At 39.3% G+C, this 20,197-nt stretch overlaps 1 protein-coding gene across 1 annotated transcript in view; it reads right to left on the reverse strand.

The window, feature by feature from the left end:
* Positions 1-1,312: 1,312 nt before the first annotated feature.
* Positions 1,313-20,197, reverse strand: part of GLOD4 (glyoxalase domain containing 4) — a 122,548-nt gene continuing 103,663 nt past the window's right edge. Inside the window, exons 8-9 of the mRNA XM_053707373.1 lie at positions 17,291-17,377; positions 1,313-1,666 (exon numbers count right to left, since the gene is read on the reverse strand). Of these exons, the coding sequence (XP_053563348.1) occupies positions 1,601-1,666; positions 17,291-17,377 (153 nt within the window). The 3' untranslated portion in view covers positions 1,313-1,600. The remainder of the gene's footprint in view (positions 1,667-17,290; positions 17,378-20,197) is intronic.

A 20,197-nucleotide genomic window follows, 5' to 3' on the forward strand; every position in this document is an offset into this window, starting at 1 on the left:
GATCGTGAACTTTCACCACCACAAAATAAATTAATTTATCACGTAAGCATAAATTATGTTTTTCAGGCTTTAGGCTAGACCCCTTAGTTCCAAGGAAGGGGCATCTTGATGTTACAGAATACAAAGACATTTTAGACAATTGGGAGCTTCCAGGTTTGTGGTAACAGGCCATCTCAAAGCCACCCTGACTTTAACCCCATGAACACCTTTGGGATAAGTGGGTAATTAGAACACCAAAGGTGCACCAGATCTTCTCGTTTAACATCAGTTCCTGACCTCAGGAATGCTGGTTTGGCTAAATGGGCCTAATTCCCATAAACAACCTCCAAAATCTTATGGAAAGCCTACCCAGAAGAATTGCATCTGTTATAGCAGCACAATAGGTGGCAACGTCATAGTAATAAATGAAAAGAGAGAAGAACTCAACCTGGGAACGAACAATAGCATAATAGCTTGTTCTATGGCTAATTACCACCCAAGGAGCAGCCTCTTTTTGCTCAACATGTGCCTTTCACACTTAACAGTGCAGTCCAGTCCCAAAATACCAGGCAATCCCTTTCTGAACGAGAGAAACGGCAAAAACCCAGATATATGTTTTGGCCTAGTGTGGGCCTCGTCAGTGAGATGCAGCCATATCCCGCTAGGCACACTGAGCAATGGGTCCACGTCTGGCTTCCCGCATCACCCTTACCCACTATAGGCCGAAACGTAAGTCTGGGGTTTTGCCGTTTCTCTCGTTCAGAGAGGGTTTGCCTGGTATTTCGGGGGTTGGACTGCACTGTTTAGTCAGGATCAGACTGATATACTACAGGAAAGTTCTCTGTGAAAGGCACATGTTGAGCAAAAAGAGCCTGCTTCTTGGGTGGTAACTAGCCATAGAACAAGCTATTATGTTATTGTTCGTTCCCAGGTTGAGCGCTTCACTCTTTTTATTTATGCAAACTTCATATTAATGCCAATGGTTTTGGAATAGCATGTCCAACAAGCTTATATAAGTGTGATGGTCAGGTGTCCATTTACTTTTGGCCAGATAGTGTATGTATATTATATTGGATCTTAAATGATTGGTTATATCTTGGCATACATTTTTAAATCAACATTAAGTAAGGATATAGGTTTAAAATTAGCTGGGTGGTTTGGTGCTTCCAGCATGGAAGCTGAAAAAAGTTTCCCCTGATCCACCAAATTGTATAGGGATAGTGATTAAGGAGCAAGTATTTCTTCTGTGATATGTTAATTTACTAATTCCCACAATTACCTATGTCTTGCAAACATATTGAAATTAAATAAAGAAATAAAAACTGATACAAAGTGGGAGGAAGCTTTTAATTTATTGGAATCTTTGTAAACCAATTTTTACTTGCTTTATTCCTTAATGTAAACATTTATGCTGATATAAATGAAGAGCGTAGGACCAGCAGAATGATTGTTAAAAATATAAATGACTTGTAGTGTAAGAAAGAACTGAAATACTGATTTTCAAGCAAAAAACATTCTATGCCCTGAAAATTAATATGTCAAATACTATATTTCATTATACAAAGACTCAAATTTTAGCATGCAAGTGGTAGGCACAGGGGGTGAAGTTTCCAGTCTTCTTCTATGCTGAAGGTTTCTGCATTTTGTGTTTTGCAAACCACTCTTCACTCTTGTCTGCTGCCATAGCCTGGAAAAAACATAATTTATGTAAGAAGTTACCTGATAAATTCATTTCTTTCATATTGGCAAGAGTCCATGAGCTAGCGACGTATGGGATATACAATCCTACCAGGAGGGGCACAGTTTCTCAAACCTCAAAATGCCTATAAATACACCCCTCACCACACCCACAATTCAGTTTAATGAATAGCCAAGTAGTGGGGTGATAAAGAAAGGAGTAAAAAGCATCAACAGAGGAATCTGGAAATAATTGTGCTTTATACAAAAAAATCATAACCACCATAAAAAGGGTGGGCCTCATGGACTCTTGCCAATAAGAAAAAAATGAATTTATCATGTAAGTTCTTACATAAATTATGTTTTATTTTGTGTAATTGGCAAGAGTCCATGAGCTAGTGACGTATGGGATATCAAATACCCAAGATGTGGAACTCCACGCAAGAGTCACTAAAGAGGGAGGGATAAAAATAAACAACAGCCATATGCTGAAAAATAATCCACAACCCAAAATATAAGTTATTCTCATAAAGAAAAGAAATACTTAAAACATCAGCAGAAGAATCAAACTGAAACAGCTGCCTGAAGAACTTTTCTACCAAAAATTGCTTCTGAAGAAGCAAATACATCAAAATGGTAGAATTAAGTAAATGTATGTAAAGAGGACCAAATTGCCGCTTGCAAATTTGATCAACTGAAGCTTCATTCTTAAAAGCCCACGAAGTGGCGACTGATCTAGTGAAATGAGCTGTAATTCTCTGAAGCGGGGCCTAACCCGACTCCAATAAGCTTGAAGAATCAAAAGCTTTTTATCAACAAACCAAGGAAAAAGCAGAAATTTTTCTGACCTCTCCTAGGACCAGAAAATATAACAAATAGACTAGAAGTCTTCCTGAAATCTTAGTAGCTTCAAAATAATATTTCAAAGCTCTCACCACATCCAAAGAATGTAAAAATCTTTCCAAAGAATTCTTAGGATTAGGACACAAGGAAGGAACAACAATTTCTCTACTAATGTTAGAATTCACAACCTTAGGAAAAAATTGAAATGAAGTCCGCAAAACCGCCTTATCCTGATGAAAAATCAGAAAAGGAGATTCACAAGAAAGATAACTCAGAAACTCTTCTAACAGAAGAGATGGCCAAAAGGAACAATACTTTTCAAGAAAGTAGTTAAATGTCCAAAGAATGCATAGGCACAATATGGAGGAGCCTGTAAAGCCTTCAAAACCAAATTAAGACTCCAATGAGGAGAGATTGATTTAATGACAGGCTTAAACACGAACAAAACAGTGAATATCAGGAAGTTTAGCAATCTTTCTGTGAATAAAACAGAAAGAGCAGAGATTTGTCCCTTCAAAGAACTTGCAGACAAAACCTTATCCAAACCATCCTGAAGAAACTGTAAAATTCTTGCAACTCTAATGCCAAGAGAATTTATGAGAAGAACACCATAAAATGTAGGTCTTCCAAACTCGATAATAAATCTTTCTAGAGACAGATTTACGAGCTTGTAACATAGCATTAATCACTGAGTCAGAGAAATCTCTATGACTTAGCACTAAGCGTTCAATTTCCATACCTTCAAATTTAATGATTTGAGATCCTGATGGAAAAACGGACCTTGAGACAGTAGGTCCGGCCTTAACGGAAGTGGCCAAGGTTGGCAACTGGACATCCGAACAAGATCCGCATACCAAAACCTGTGGGGCCATGTTGGAACCACCAGCAACACAAACGTTGTTCCATGATGATTCTGGAAATCACTCTTGGAAGAAGAACTAGAGGCGGGAAAATATAATGTAAAGTCTGATGGCTGAGATAATCCGCCTCCCAATGTCTACACCTGGGATATGCACCGCAGAAATTAGACAGGAGCTGGATTCCGCCCAAGCAAGTATCCGAGATACTTCTTCATAGCTTGTGGACTATGAGTCCCACCCTGCTGATTGACTAATGCCACTGAATGTGATATTGTCTGTTTGAAAATAAATGAAGTTCTCTCTTCAACAAAGGCCAAAACTGAAGAGCTCTGAGAATAGCACGGAGATCTAAAATATTGATTGGTAATCTCGCCTCTTGAGATTTCCAAAACCCCTTGTGCTGTCAGAGATCCCCAAACAGCTCCCCAACCTGAAAGACTTGTATCTGTAGAGATCATAGTCCAGGTTAGCTGAACAAAGAAGCCCTTTGAACTAAATGCTGGTGATTTACCACCACATCAGAGAGTGTCAACATTGGGATTTAAGAATATTAATTGTGATATCTTAGTATAATCCCTGCACCATGGATTCAACAAACAAAGCTGGAGAGGTCTCATGTAAGAACGGGCAAAGAGAAATGCGTCCAGTGCTGCAGTCATGAAACCTAAATTTTCCATGCACATAACCACTGAAAGGAATGACTGAGACTGAAGTTGCCGACAGGCTGCAACCAATTTCAAACGTCTCATGTCTGTTAGAGACAGAGTCATGGACACTGAATCTATCTGGAAACCTAAAAAGGTGACCCTTGTCTGAGGAATCAAGAAACTTTTTGGTAAATTGATCCTCCAACCATGTTTCCGAAGAAACAACACTATTTGATTAGTGTGAGAGATTCTGCAGCATGGAAGGACTGAGCTAGTACCAAAATATCGTCCAAATAAGGAAACACCGCAATACCCTACTCTCTGGTTTCCATAAAGCAGGGCACCAGAAACCTTTAAAAAAGATTCTTTGAGCGGTTGCTAATCAAAAAATGGTAAAAGCAACGAATTGGTAACGCTTGTCTAGAAAAGAGAATCTCAGGAACTGATAATGATCTGAATGAATCGAAATATGAAGGTATACATCCTGCAATCCATTATGGACCTAAAAAGTCCTTGCTGAATAAAAGGCAGAACAGTCCTTAAAGTCACCATTTGAAAATTGGTACTCTTACATAACTATTCAAAATTTTCAGATCCAGAATTGATCTGAATAAAATTTCCTTCTTTGAGACAATGAATAGATTTCAATAAAAAAAAACAGACCTTGTCCCTGAAAAGGAACTGGCATGAGTACCCCTGAAACTCCAGGTCTGAAACACACTTCAGGAAAGCCTAAGGCTTTAACTGGATTTGCTGGGATATGTGAGAGAAAAAAATCTTCTCACAGCAGGATTTACTCAGAATCCTATTCAAAACCCCTGAGAGACAATACTCTGAAACCATTAATTTGGACTGAATTATCCAAAACATTCTTGAAAAAAACCTTAATCTGCCCCCTACCAGCTGAGCAGGAATGAGAGTCGCACCTTCATGTGGACTTAGGGGCTGGCTTTTTTGGTTTCTTAAATGGGTTGGATTTATTCCATTTAAAGAAGGTTTCCAATTGGAAACAGATTCCATAGGGAAGGATTAGGTTTTTGTTCCTTATTTGAAAAAAAGAACGAAAACGATTTAGAAGCTTAATATTTACCCTTAGGTCTCTTATTACCTTAGAAAGAAGAGATAGCAATCTAGACTTAAAAAGTAATATGAGCATTCCAAGATTTAAGCCTCAAAACTCTTGTAGCTAAAAATAGCTAAAGACATAGATCTAACATCAATCTGGATGAAATAAAAAAATGGCATCAGAACGGATTAGTATGTTGCAACTATACTAGATAAATCAGAATCCAATTCTTGTTCCGCTAAATCTCCAACAAAAAAGTTGATGCAGCTGCAACATCAGCCAAAGAAAATGCAGGCCTGAGACGACCTGAATATAAATAAGCTTTCCTTAGATAAGATTCAAGTCTCCTATTAAAAAGAACTTAAGTACTATCTTCCATAGGAATAGAGGTACGTACAGCAAGAGTAGAAATAGCCCCAACAAGTTGAGGATCTTCATCCTAAAACTCTATAGAAATTGCTGGTAAAAGGATACAATTTTTTAAACCTTGAAGAAGGAATAAAATAAGTACCCGGCTAATTCCATTCCTAAGAAATCATAAGAGAAATAGCAACAGGAACGGAAAAAAACCTCTGGAACAACCACAGAATTTACTAGTTCTAATATCAAGAGGACTAGTTTCCATGATATCCAAAATAATTAACACTTCTTTAACAAAGAACGAAAATACTTCATTTTAAATAAATAAGTAGATTTGTTAGTGTCAATATCTGAGGAAAGATCTTCTGAATCAGATAGATCCTCATCAGAAAAGGATAATTCATTATATTGTCGGTCATTTGAAATTTCATCAATCTTATGAGAAGTTTTAAAAGACCTTTATATTAATTAGAAAGCAAAATAGCAGACAAAGCCTTCTGAATAGAATCATAAACAAATTCTTTAAATTTCATAGGTATAACATGTACATTTAAAGTTGAAGGAACAACAACAGGAAATGCACTATTAATTGATGGATACAATATCTGCATGTAAAAAGTTTATCATACAATGACATTCGGAAATATAATGCACTTAGCTTTAGTACAACCGACATCAGGCAGCAAAGTTCCAACAGATACTTCTGAGGCAGGATCAGATTGAGACATCTTGCAAAATGTAAAATAAAAAACATATAAAGCAAAATTTGTCAATTTCCTTATATGACAGTTTCAGGAATGGGAAAGAAATGCAAATAGCATAGCCCTCTGACATAGAAAGAGGCAAACAGCAATTGGGTAATAAATAATGAAAAAAAATTAGCGCCAAGTATGACGCACAACATAACTGGAATTTTTTTTGGCGCCAAACATGTCCGGAAATGACACACTCGCGTCACTGACGACGCAACCCTCTGTGAACCTCTGCGTCAATTACGACACAGGAAATGACGAACTTGCGTCAACAGAACGTGCCTTTCGTGCCAAAAAATACTCGTGCCAAGAATGACGCAATAAAGTGTAGCATTTGGCGCACCCGCGAGCCTAAGTCAGCCCGCAATTTGAAACAAAGTAGTCAATTGAAAAAAAGACTAAACCCCAGGTAAGAAAAATATTTCTAAATATTAACTTTCCACAAATATGAAACTGACAGTCTGCAAAAAGGAAATACATGAACCTGACTCATGGCAAATATAAGTACAATACATATATTTAGAACTTTATATAAATGCATAAAGTGCCAAACCATAGCTGAGGTGTCTTAACCCCTTAACGACTGAGGACGTGCAGGGTACGTCCTCAGAAAAAAGGCAGTTAATGCCTGAGAACGTACCCTGCACGTCCTCAGTGTGGAAAGCAGCTGGAAGCGATCCTGCTCGCTTCCAGCTGCTTTCCGGTTATTGCAGTGATGCCTCGATATGGAGGCATCCTGCAATAACCTTTTTAAGTAATCTGGTGCAGAGAGAGCCACTCTGTGGCCCTCTCTGCACCGGAGATCGGTGGCTACCTGCGTTGGTGGGTGGGAGCCGGACCGGGAGGCGGCCATCGATGGCCCTGTTGATGTGAAGGGGGGTGGGATCGTGGGCGGGGGTGGCTGGGGGCGCGCACGGGCGCGTGCACGGGGAGGGTGGGGGCGGGCGCGTGCACGGGAGGGAGCGGGTGGGAACCGCTACACTGCAGAAAATATTGAAATAAAAAAGATAAAAATATAGTAAATTAAAATAATCAGCAAGGTGGTGGGGGTTTGTCTGGGGGGGGCGGGGGGGGGGGCGGAAGCTACACTACAGAAAAAAAAAAGAAAGAAAAAAAAAGCACTTTTTATTGTAAACTGGGTACTGGCAGACAGCTGCCAGTACCCAAGATGGCCCCCAATAAGGCAGAGGGGAGGGTTAGAGAGCGGTTTTGGGGGGGATCAGGGAGGTTGGGGGCTAAGGGGGGGATCCTACACAGTAGCATATGTAAATATGCTAAAAAAAATTCATTTTTTTTTAAAAACCCTTTTATTTTTGTACTGGCAGACTTTCTGCCAGTACTTAAGATGGCGGGGACAATTGTGGGGTGGGGGAGGGAAGGGAGCTGTTTGGGAGGGATCAGGGGGTGGGATGTGTCAGATGGGAGGCTGATCTCTACACTAAAGCTAAAATTAACCCTGCAAGCTCACTACAAACTCCCTAATTAACCCTTTCACTGCTAGCCATAATACACGTGTGAGGCGCAACAGGATTTAGTGGCCTTCTAATTACCAGAAAGCAACGCCAAAGTCATATATGTCTGCTATTTTTGAACAAAGGGGATCCCAGACAAGCATTTACAACCATTTGTGCCATAATTGCACAAGCTGTTTGTAAATGATTTCAGTGAGAAACCTAAAATTGTGAAAAATTTTACGTTTTTTTTAATTTGATCTCATTTGGCGGTGAAATGGTGGCATGAAATATACCAAAATGTGCCTAGATCAATACTTGGGGTTGTCTACTACACTACACTAAAGCTAAAATTAACCCTACAAGCTCCCTAAAAGCTCCCTAATTAACCCCTTAACTGCTGGGCATGACACACTTGTGGTGCGCAGTGGCATTTAGCGGCCTTCTAATTACCAAAAAGCAACGCCAAAGCCATATATGTGTGCTATTTCTGAACAAAGGGGATCCCAGAGAAGAATTTACAACCATTTATGCCATAATTGCACAAGTTGTTTGTAAATAATTTCAGTGAGAAACCTAAAGTTTGTGAAAAAATTTGTGAAAAAGTGAACAATTTTTTGTATTTGATCGCCTTTGGCGGTGAAATGGTGGTATGAAATATACCAAAATTGGCCTAGATCAATACTTTGGGATGTCTACTAAAAAAAAATATATAAATGTCAAGGGATATTCAGGTATTCCTGAAAGATATCAGTGTTCTAATGTAACTAGCGCTAATTTTGGAAAAAAATGGTTTGGAAATAGCAAAGTGCTACTTGTATTTATGGCCCTATAACTTGCAAAAAAAGCAAAGAACATGTAAACATTGGGTATTTCTAAACTCAGGACAAAATTTAGAAACTATTTAGCATGGGTGTTTTTTGGTGGTTTTAGATATGTAACAGATTTTGGGGGTCAAAGTTAGAAAAAGTGTGTTTTTTTCCATTTTTCCTCATATTTTATCATTTTTTTTTATAGTAAATTATAAGATATGATGAAAATAATGGTATCTTTAGAAAGTCCATTTAATGGCGAGAAAAACGGTATATAATATGTGTGGGCACAGTAAATGAGTAAGAAGAAAATTACAGCTAAACACAAACACCGCAAAAATGTAAAAATAGCCTTGGTCCCAAACGGACAGAAAATGGAAAAGTGCTCTGGTCACTAAGGGGTTAAGTAATAAAAAACAGAATTTATGCTTACCTGATAAATTACTTTCTCCAACGGTGTGTCCGGTCCACGGCGTCATCCTTACTTGTGGGATATTCTCTTCCCCAACAGGAAATGGCAAAGAGCCCAGCAAAGCTGGTCACATGATCCCTCCTAGGCTCCGCCTTCCCCAGTCATTCGACCGACGTAAAGGAGGAATATGCATAGGAGAAATCATATGATACCGTGGTGACTGTAGTTAGAGAAAATAATTCATCAGACCTGATTAAAAACCAGGGCGGGCCGTGGACCGGACACACCGTTGGAGAAAGTAATTTATCAGGTAAGCATAAATTCTGTTTTCTCCAACATAGGTGTGTCCGGTCCACGGCGTCATCCTTACTTGTGGGAACCAATACCAAAGCTTTAGGAAACGGATGATGGGAGGGAGCAAATCAGGTCACCTAGATGGAAGGCACCACGGCTTGCAAAACCTTTCTCCCAAAAATAGCCTCCGAAGAAGCAAAAGTATCAAATTTGTAAAATTTGGTAAAAGTGTGCAGTGAAGACCAAGTCGCTGCCTTACATATCTGATCAACAGAAGCCTCGTTCTTGAAGGCCCATGTGGAAGCCACAGCCCTAGTGGAGTGAGCTGTGATTCTTTCAGGAGGCTGCCGTCCGGCAGTCTCATAAGCCAATCGGATGATGCTTTTAAGCCAAAAAGAGAGAGAGGTAGAAGTTGCTTTTTGACCTCTCCTTTTACCAGAATAAACAACAAACAAGGAAGATGTCTGTCTGAAATCCTTTGTAGCCTCTAAATAGAATTTTAGAGCACGAACTACATCCAAATTGTGCAACAAACGTTCCTTCTTTGAAACTGGATTCGGACACAAAGAAGGCACAACTATCTCCTGGTTAATATTCTTGTTAGAAACAACTTTCGGAAGAAAACCAGGTTTAGTACGCAAAACCACCTTATCTGCATGGAACACCAGATAAGGAGGAGAACACTGCAGAGCAGATAACTCTGAAACTCTTCTGGCAGAAGAAATTGCAACCAAAAACAAAACTTTCCAAGATAATAACTTAATATCTACGGAATGTAAGGGTTCAAATGGAACCCCTTGAAGAACTGAAAGAACTAAATTGAGACTCCAAGGAGGAGTCAAAGGTTTGTAAACAGGCTTGATTCTAACCAGAGCCTGAACAAAAGCTTGAACATCTGGCACAGCCGCCAGCTTTTTGTGAAGTAAAACAGATAAAGCAGAAATCTGTCCCTTCAAAGAACTTGCAGATAATCCTTTCTCCAAACCCTCTTGTAGAAAGGATAGAATCTTAGGAATCTTAATCTTGTTCCATGGGAATCCTTTAGATTCGCACCAACAGATATATTTTTTCCATATTTTATGGTAAATTTTTCTAGTTACAGGCTTTCTAGCCTGAATAAGAGTATCAATGACAGAATCTGAGAACCCACGCTTTGATAAAATCAAGCGTTCAATCTCCAAGCAGTCAGTTGGAGTGAGGCCAGATTCGGATGTTCGAACGGACCTTGAACAAGAAGGTCCTGTCTCAAAGGTAGCTTCCATGGTGGAGCCGATGACATATTTACCAGGTCTGCATACCAAGTTCTGCGTGGCCATGCAGGAGCTATCAAGATCACCGAAACCCTCTCCTGATTGATCCTGGCTACCAGCCTGGGAATGAGAGGAAACGGTGGGAATACATAAGCTAGGTTGAAGGTCCAGGGCGCTACTAGTGCATCCACTAGAGTCGCCTTGGGATCCCTGGATCTGGACCCGTAGCAAGGAACCTTGAAGTTCTGACGAGACGCCATCAGATCCATGTCTGGAATGCCCCATAATTGAGTTATTTGGGCAAAGATTTCCGGATGGAGTTCCCACTCCCCCGGATGAAATGTCTGACGACTCAGAAAATCCGCTTCCCAATTTTCCACTCCTGGGATGTGGATTGCAGACAAGTGGCAGGAGTGAATCACCGCCCATCGAATTATTTTGGTCACTTCTTCCATCGCCAGGGAACTCCTTGTTCCCCCCTGATGGTTGATATATGCAACAGTCGTCATGTTGTCTGATTGAAACCTTATGAATTTGGCCTTTGCTAGTTGAGGCCAAGCCTTGAGAGCATTGAATATCGCTCTTAGTTCCAGAATGTTTATCGGGAGAAGAGATTCTTCCCGAGACCATAGACCCTGAGCTTTCAGGGGTTCCCAGACCGCGCCCCAGCCCACCAGACTGGCGTCGGTCGTGACAATGACCCACTCTGGTCTGCGGAAGCTCATCCCTTGTGACAGGTTGTCCAGGGTCAGCCACCAACGGAGTGAATCTCTGGTCCTCTGATCTACTTGGATCGTCGGAGACAAGTCTGTATAATCCCCATTCCACTGTCTGAGCATGCACAGTTGTAATGGTCTTAGATGAATTCGCGCAAAAGGAACTATGTCCATTGCCGCAACCATCAAACCTATTACTTCCATGCACTGCGCAATGGAAGGAAGAAGAACAGAATGAAGTACTTGACAAGAGCTTAGAAGTTTTTATTTTCTGGCCACTGTCAGAAAAATCTTCATTTCTAAGGAGTCTATTATTGTTCCCAAGAAGGGAACTCTTGTTGACGGGGATAGAGAACTTTTTTCTACGTTCACTTTCCACCCGTGAGATCTGAGAGGCTAGGACAATGTCCGTATGAGCCTTTGCTTGTGGCAGAGACGACGCTTGAATCAGTATGTCGTCCAAGTAAGGTACTACTGCAATGCCCCTTGGTCTTAGCACCGCTAGAAGGGACCCTAGTACCTTTGTGAAAATCCTTGGAGCAGTGGCTAATCCGAATGGAAGTGCCACGAACTGGTAATGTTTGTCCAGAAAGGCGAACCTTAGGAACCGATGATGTTCCTTGTGGATAGGAATATGTAGATACGCATCCTTTAAATCCACCGTGGTCATAAATTGACCTTCCTGGATGGTAGGAAGAATTGTCCGAATGGTTTCCATTTTGAACGATGGAACCCTGAGAAATTTGTTTAGGATCTTGAGATCTAAGATTGGTCTGAATGTTCCCTCTTTTTTGGGAACTATGAACAGATTGGAGTAGAATCCCATCCCTTGTTCTCCTAACGGAACAGGATGAATCACTCCCATTTGTAACAGGTCTTCTACACAATGTAAGAATGCCTGTCTTTTTATGTGGTCTGAAGACAATTGAGACCTGTGGAACCTTCCCCTTGGGGGTAGCTCCTTGAATTCCAGAAGATAACCTTGGGATACTATTTCTAGTGCCCAAGGATCCAGAACATCTCTTGCCCAAGCCTGAGCGAAGAGAGAAAGTCTGCCCCCCACCAGATCCGGTCCCGGATCGGGGGCCAACATCTCATGCTGTCTTGGTAGCAGTGGCAGGTTTCTTGGCCTGCTTACCTTTGTTCCAGCCTTGCATTGGCCTCCAGGCTGGCTTGGTTTGAGAAGTATTACCCTCTTGCTTAGAGGATGTAGAATTTGAGGCTGGTCCGTTTCTACGAAAGGGACGAAAATTTGGTTTATTTTTAGCCTTAAAAGACCTATCCTGAGGAAGGGCGTGGCCCTTTCCCCCAGTGATATCTGAAATAATCTCTTTCAAATCAGGGCCAAACAGCGTTTTCCCCTTGAAAGGTATGTTAAGCAATTTGTTCTTGGAGGACGCATCCGGTGACCAAGACTTTAGCCAAAGCGCTCTGCGCGCCACAATAGCAAAACCTGAATTTTTCGCCGCTAATCTAGCTAATTGCAAAGTGGCGTCCAAAGTAAAAGAGTTAGCCAATTTAAGAGCTTGAACTCTGTCCATAACCTCCTCATAAGAAGATTCTTTATTGAGCGACTTTTCTAGTTCATCGAACCAGAAACACGCTGCTGTAGTGACAGGAACAATGCATGAAATTGGTTGTAGAAGGTAACCTTGCTGAACAAACATCTTTTTAAGCAAACCCTCTAATTTTTTATCCATAGGATCTTTGAAAGCACAACTATCTTCTATAGGGATAGTAGTGCGTTTGTTTAGAGTAGAAACCGCCCCCTCGACCTTGGGGACTGTCTGCCATAAGTCCTTTCTGGGGTCGACCATAGGAAACAATTTCTTAAATATAGGGGGAGGGACAAAAGGTATGCCGGGCCTTTCCCATTCTTTATTTACAATGTCCGCCACCCGCTTGGGTATAGGAAAAGCTTCGGGGGGCACCGGGACCTCTAGGAACTTGTCCATCTTACATAATTTCTCTGGAATGACCAAATTGTCACAATCATCCAGAGTAGATAACACCTCCTTAAGCAGAGCGCGGAGATGTTCCAATTTAAATTTGAATGTAATAACATCAGGTTCAGCTTGATGAGAAATTTTTCCTGAATCTGAAATTTCTCCCTCAGACAAAACCTCCCTGGCCCCTTCAGACTGGTGTAAGGGCATGTCAGAACCATTATCATCAGCGTCCTCATGCTCTTCAGTATCTAAAACAGAGCAGTCGCGCTTACGGTGATAAGTGGGCATTTTGGCTAAAATGTTTTTAATAGAATTATCCATTACAGCCGTTAATTGTTGCATAGTAAGAAGTATTGGCGCACTAGATGTACTAGGGGCCTCCTGTGTGGGCAAGACTGGCGTAGACACAGGAGGGGATGATGCAGTACCATGCTTACTCCCCTCACTTGAGGAATCATCTTGGGCATCATTTTCCCTAAATTGTTTGTCACATACATCACATCTATTTAAATGAGAAGGAACCTTGGCTTCCCCACATACAGAACATAGTCTATCTGATAGTTCAGACATGTTAAGCAGGCATAAACTTGATAACAAAGCACAAAAAACGTTTTAAAATAAAACCGTTACTGTCACTTTAAATTTTAAACTGAACACACTTTATTACTGAATATGAAAAAAAGTATGAAGGAATTGTTCAAAATTCACCAAAATTTCACCACAGTGTCTTAAAGCCTTAAAAGTATTGCACACCAAATTTGATGCCTTCAGTAAACTTTTTCTGTGTATCTGAGCTCCTCACACATGCATCTGCATGCCTTGCTTCCCAAAAACAACTGCGCATTAGTGGCGCGAAAATGAGGCTCTGCCTATGATTAGAAAAGGCCCCCAGTGAAAAAGGTGTCCAATACAGTGCCTGCCGTTTTTTTAACATAATTCCCAAGATTAAAATAACTCCTCAAAGCTATAATCTATTAAAAATGCTTATAAAGTAATCGTTTTAGCCCAGAAAAATGTCTACCAGTCTTTAAAGCCCTTGTGAAGCCCTTTATTCTTATTAAGAAAATGGCTTACCGGATCCCATAGGGAAAATGACAGCTTCCAGCATTACCAAGTCTTGTTAGAAATGTGTCATACTTCAAGCAGCAAAGTCTGCACACTGTTTCCCCCAACTGAAGTTAATTCATCTCAACAGTCCTGTGTGGAAACAGCCATCGATTTTAGTAACGGTTGCTAAAATCATTTTCCTCTTACAAACAGAAATCTTCATCTCTTTTCTGTTTCAGAGTAAATAGTACATACCAGCACTATTTTAAAATAACAAACTCTTGATAGAAGAATAAAAACTACATTTAAACACCAAAAAACTCTGAGCCATCTCCGTGGAGATGTTGCCTGTGCAACGGCAAAGAGAATGACTGGGGAAGGCGGAGCCTAGGAGGGATCATGTGACCAGCTTTGCTGGGCTCTTTGCCATTTCCTGTTGGGGAAGAGAATATCCCACAAGTAAGGATGACGCCGTGGACCGGACACACCTATGTTGGAGAAACATACTTATCAAAAAGACACCCATCCACATATAGCAGATAGCCAAACCAGTACTAAAACAGTTATCAGTAGAGGTAATGGTAAATTGAGAGTATATCGTCGATCTGAAAAGGGAGGTAGGAGATGAATCTCTACGACCTATAACAGAGAACCTATGAAATAGACCCCCGTTAGGGAAATCAATGTATTCAATAAGTGATACTCCCTTCACGTCCCTCTGACATTCGCTGTACTCTGAGAGGAATCGGGCTTCAACAATGCTGAGAAGCGCATGTCAACGTAGAAATCTTAGCACAAACTTACTTCACCACCTCCATAGGAGGCAAAGTTTGTAAAACTGAATTGTGGGTGTGGTGAGGGGTGTATTTATAGGCATTTTGAGGTTTGGGAAACTTTTCCCCTCCTGGTAGGATTGTATATCCCATACATCACTAGCTCATGGACTCTTGCCAATTACATGAAAGAAATAACAGATATATATATATATATATATACTACAGTTCATATAAGCACACAAGCATGTATTGTTGTACACAAATGCATAATAAAATGTACTTCAGATGTGAGTGCTGAGTGGGGCATGGTCATGATGAGGGAACGAGGGAGGTGTAAGGGTGTTAGGTATAAGGAATATTTACAAAAAAAATAACATGGTGAAATAACACAAAACAATTGGGAAACGCTTGTAACTTTGTCTATATTTAGGGCTAGATTACGACTGTAGCCCTATTTTGCGCTCCCGCGTTAACTTCACTAGACGGCGGCTTTTTGCACGCATTAGGTTGCGCTCGTATTACAAGTTGAAAGTAAAAAGATTGCGTGTGTGCAAAACCCAACGTGCACAAAAAGATAGACTTTGCAAAAATGCAATCGTGTTAACGTATTTCCCCATCGACGTTAATGGAGTGTGCAAACTGAAAAAACCCCACCCATACTCACATGCTAACCCAACTAAGTTTATTCAAGTGCGCTAAACCCGACAAATTATGAATATTTCACATTCCAATGTACCTGTATATCTATTCCTATATAGGTAGAGGCATGTATTTTACATTAACATATTTAACATATATATATATATATATATATATATATATAAATACATATTTAGTAATAAAAAGTACAATATTTTCTATATGACGAACATAGGAATGTAAAATATGCATAACACGTATATGGTTTCGCAACTTAGGACTAACACGGTCGGGTTAGCGCACATGACAAATTGCTATCTTCAATATGCATTATTGAAATATTAAATCATATTAATAAAAATTATTTAAAATTATTATACATACTGCAAAATATATATATATATATATATATATATATATATATATATATATACACACACATACACACACACACACAGGTAGCCCTCCGTTTACGCCGGGGTTAGGTTCCAGAAGGAATGGTTGTAAATCGAAACCGTTGTAAATTGAAACCCAGTTTATAATGTTAAGTCAATGGGAAATGAGGGAGTTAGGTTCCAGGCCCCTCTCAAAATTGTCATAAGTAACATCTAATACATTATTTTTAAAGCTTTTAAATGAAGACTTTCAATGCTAAACAGCATTATAAACCTAATAATATAGATTGTATCATCATCAAACTAAGTTTAATGAACAAAAAAGTTTTTTTACTTGCATTTTTCTGCAAACAGTTCTCTGCATTGTTAGCATGTTAGATAATATTGGGTCTGCACCTATTCTATGCATTTCAATCTGCAGTTAGGCACCGTCACCTCAAGCAGCTGGACAGGAAGATAAAAGGGAAGTGGCTGCTAGATCTTGGTGCTCGATAGGTCTGGTCTGCTCTGTGTACACCGATCAATTTCAGTCTGCTAAGCTTGCAACACTTTTCTGCAACACAAGCAGACAGCTCCACCTACTGGCTATTTTAATTAGTGCACTACTTTATATATATATATATATATACTGTACATACATACACGTACATTATGTTATGTATAATAATTTTTATTAATATTTTTGAATAGTTTATATTTAATATTTCAATAATGCTCATTGAAGAAAGAAATTCTTCAAGTACACTAACCCGACCGTGTTTGTCCTAAATTGTGAACCCCGATGCACGTTAAGCATATTTGACATTTCTTTGTTCTTCACATTTTTTTCAAACACCTTATACATCTATATTTGAGGTCTTGTAACTTTTTAAATATTTTATTTGAAATATTTATCAGTGTTTATGAGTGTAACTGTACTTTTACATGTATTTATGTTGTGCGTTAAATTAGATTGCTCTCGAACGAACATATTTACTTTCAACTCATAATACGTGCGCTATTTCCGTGGCGTGAAGAAGCTGAAAGAAAACAAATATTACTTGCACGCAACAGTTAGTGGGCCAATCATAATCTAGCCCTTTATAGACCAAAAAGTGCAGGTAAGTTCCTTGCAAATAATGGGCATATTACTACTATGTTTAGCTCCTCATATTCTTTTGCCATTCCATCCCTTATTGTGCCATTTCCTCCTTTCCTGTTTCCCATTTCTATGCCTTCCAATTCCTTACCCCTTCCTGCTATTCATTACCCCCCATCTTTATGTGCTTTTCTTTATTCACTTTTCTTTATAACTGAATCTCACTGAATTAATAAAATATGGTGACTAAACCTACAATCTGTTTTTAGTTAAAGTAATTTTCTCACATCATTTATAAGTTTGTCTGCGTTAGGATCAGCCCTGGAGAGTTCTCGAAATGCTTCATCACCTACAAAGCAAATTTCATGGCCATCCTAAAACAAATATATAAAGAAAAAAAGTTGCATTAAATCAAAATAAATGGTTTCATTTTATTCTCTCTCTAAAGCTATAAATTATTTGTAAGCAGGGTTCTTAAAACTGTTTCCTAGGACCCAGTGCAATGATACCAAATACCTTCACAACCCTATACTTTTGCTTGGTCTGAAAATTTCTAAAGTAATATACAAGATAGCTGCAATTTTTCAGGTACCAGATGTCTCTGCATATTATACAGCAATAAGATTAAAATTAATGCTGGATTGGCAGAGAGGAGGAATGCCAAAGCCTGGGTCTGAATGGGCTCCCAAAAAGTGACAATTGTAAATTCATTATGCTGGGTGCCAAGGCAGTACAGGCCAGATTTTATTAGGGTGATGAGTCAATATAGAACACTTCACAACTAGGCATGCTCATTAGAGCAAAACCAAAAGCGTCTTCACTTAGATCTCACGTCTCACATATTTTACAATGCTTTTGAGAGTATTAGGCACTAGGATGAGGCATGGGGTGGATACAAAAATAGATAAGATTAAACCCATTGCTATGCTATGGAAAGAAGAACTGAGAATAAGGGAAGAACCGCATGAGGTAGCTTTAACCCCGTATGTGTACATCATTGAAAAAACGTTTATATATCGCATTCCAATCCCTCCTCCCTACATAATCAACCAATATGATCACACTGAGTGCAGACATTATAATCCGTAATACATATAAATCCTCTGCTTTTCAGTAGCTATTAGAACTGTGGTACTTCACACTCGCATTTACCTGTAAATGTCCAGATTTAATTAATTTCATAGATTAGGTTTGCAACACCGATAGGAGAAGCTATAAGAACTTTATCTTATCAATAGCTTCCATGACCCAAAGATAGAACTGATATTAAATAAGACAAGACCATAGATATATACTTCCTTGCTCCGCTCTATGGGCTTTGTGTATGGTATCAGTGTACTGAAATAATCAACTGGTTAAGTGTTACTTTGACTGCATTCACAGCAAATAATTCACTTTGAAGAGCTTGTCAAGTGTATGCTGTACTCACTATGGGAATGATGATCAAAAAAATTGCCTGCATGGAGAAAAATCCTTGGGTTCTTCCTTTGAGCATTATATTGAAAATGTATGTGCAGAACTCTGCACAGATAAACAGTGATCAAAATAAAATGATCCTTTCTAAAAAGTAAAAAAAAAATATGGACCTCACAGTACTGAGGAGACATCTTGGATGATCTCGCTAGAGCGAAGAGCTTTAGATCACTGGGCCATTTGAGCTGCGGACATTGGCCTGATTCCCTAAAGTTCTTTGGTCTGGAGAGATAATCAAAGAAGTCTCTCAAACAATTATGGAAAGGCAAATTGTGTTTACTTCAATAGTTCAATATAAAGCTAATAAAAAAAATAGTTGTGCGATTTCTTTCCATGCTGGCGGAGCTTTTGATAAATCTGACCTAATGAACAGTAAAGATGATTTAAATATCTAACCAAACAATGATGTTGATTTTATTCCAGCAGAAACAGTCAAATATTCTGCAAAAATGTTTCTTTCATCAAACAGAATCATTGTGGTAGAAAAAGTAACCAAAAACTAAATTCAAAATCTTTGAACTAATACATAAATTCTATCGGCTAGATTACGAGTTGTGCTTTTTAACGCCCGCTGGTATTAAGAGTCTTGAAATAACAGGCTCACCGCTCACTTTTTTGGCCAGACTCGGAAATACCGCAAATCCACTTACGTCAATTGCGTATCCTATATTTTCAATGGGACTTGCATAGCGCCGGTATTACGAGTCTGACCAAAAGTGAGCGGTAGACCCTCTCCTGTCAAGACTGATACCGCATTTTAAAGGCAGTAGTTAAGAGTTTTACACTACAACGCCGTAGCATAAAACTCTTAACTAAAGTGCTTAAAAGTACACTAACACCCATAAACTACCTATTAACCCCTAAATCGAGCCCCCCCCCACATCGCAAACACTAAAATATATTTTGAACCCCTAATCTGCCAAACCGGACATCGCCGCCACTATAATAAATATATTAACCCCTAAACCGCCGCACTCCCGCATCGCAAAAACGAAATACTTACCTGTAAAATAAACCCTAAGATAGCTACAATATAACTAATAATTACATTGTATCTAGTTTAGGGTTTATTTTTATTTTACAGGTACTTTGTATTTATTTTAGCTAGGTACAATAGTTATTAAATAGTTATTAACTATTTAATAACTACCTAGCTAAAATAAAGACAAAATTTACCTGTAAAATAAAGACAAATTTACCTGTAAAATAAAACCTAACCTATGTTATAATTACACCTAACACTACACTATAATTAAATTAATTACCTAAACTAAATACAATTAATTACAATTTAAAAAAATTATCTAAAGTACGAAACCCCCCCACTAAATTACAGAAAATAATAAAATAATTACAAGAATTTTAAACAAATTACACCTACTCTAATCAACCTAACATTGCCCCAAAGTAATCAGCTCTTTTACCTATAAAAAGAAAAGTACAATACCCCCCACAACATTAAAACCCACCACCCACACACCCAACCCTACTCTAAAACCCACCCAATACCCCCTTAATAAAACCTAACACTAGCCCCTTGAAGATCAACCTACCTTGAGAAGTCTTCACCCAACCGGGCCGAAGTCCTCAACGAAGCCAGGCGAAGTGGTCCTCCAGACGGGCAGAAGTCTTCATCCAAGCCGGGAAGAAGAGGTCCTCCAGACGGGCAGAAGTCTTCATCCAGACGACATCTTCTATCTTCATCCATCCGGCGTGGAGCG

The sequence above is a fragment of the Bombina bombina genome, chromosome 3, assembly GCF_027579735.1.
Source record: "Bombina bombina isolate aBomBom1 chromosome 3, aBomBom1.pri, whole genome shotgun sequence".
Classification (NCBI taxonomy): domain Eukaryota; kingdom Metazoa; phylum Chordata; class Amphibia; order Anura; family Bombinatoridae; genus Bombina; species Bombina bombina.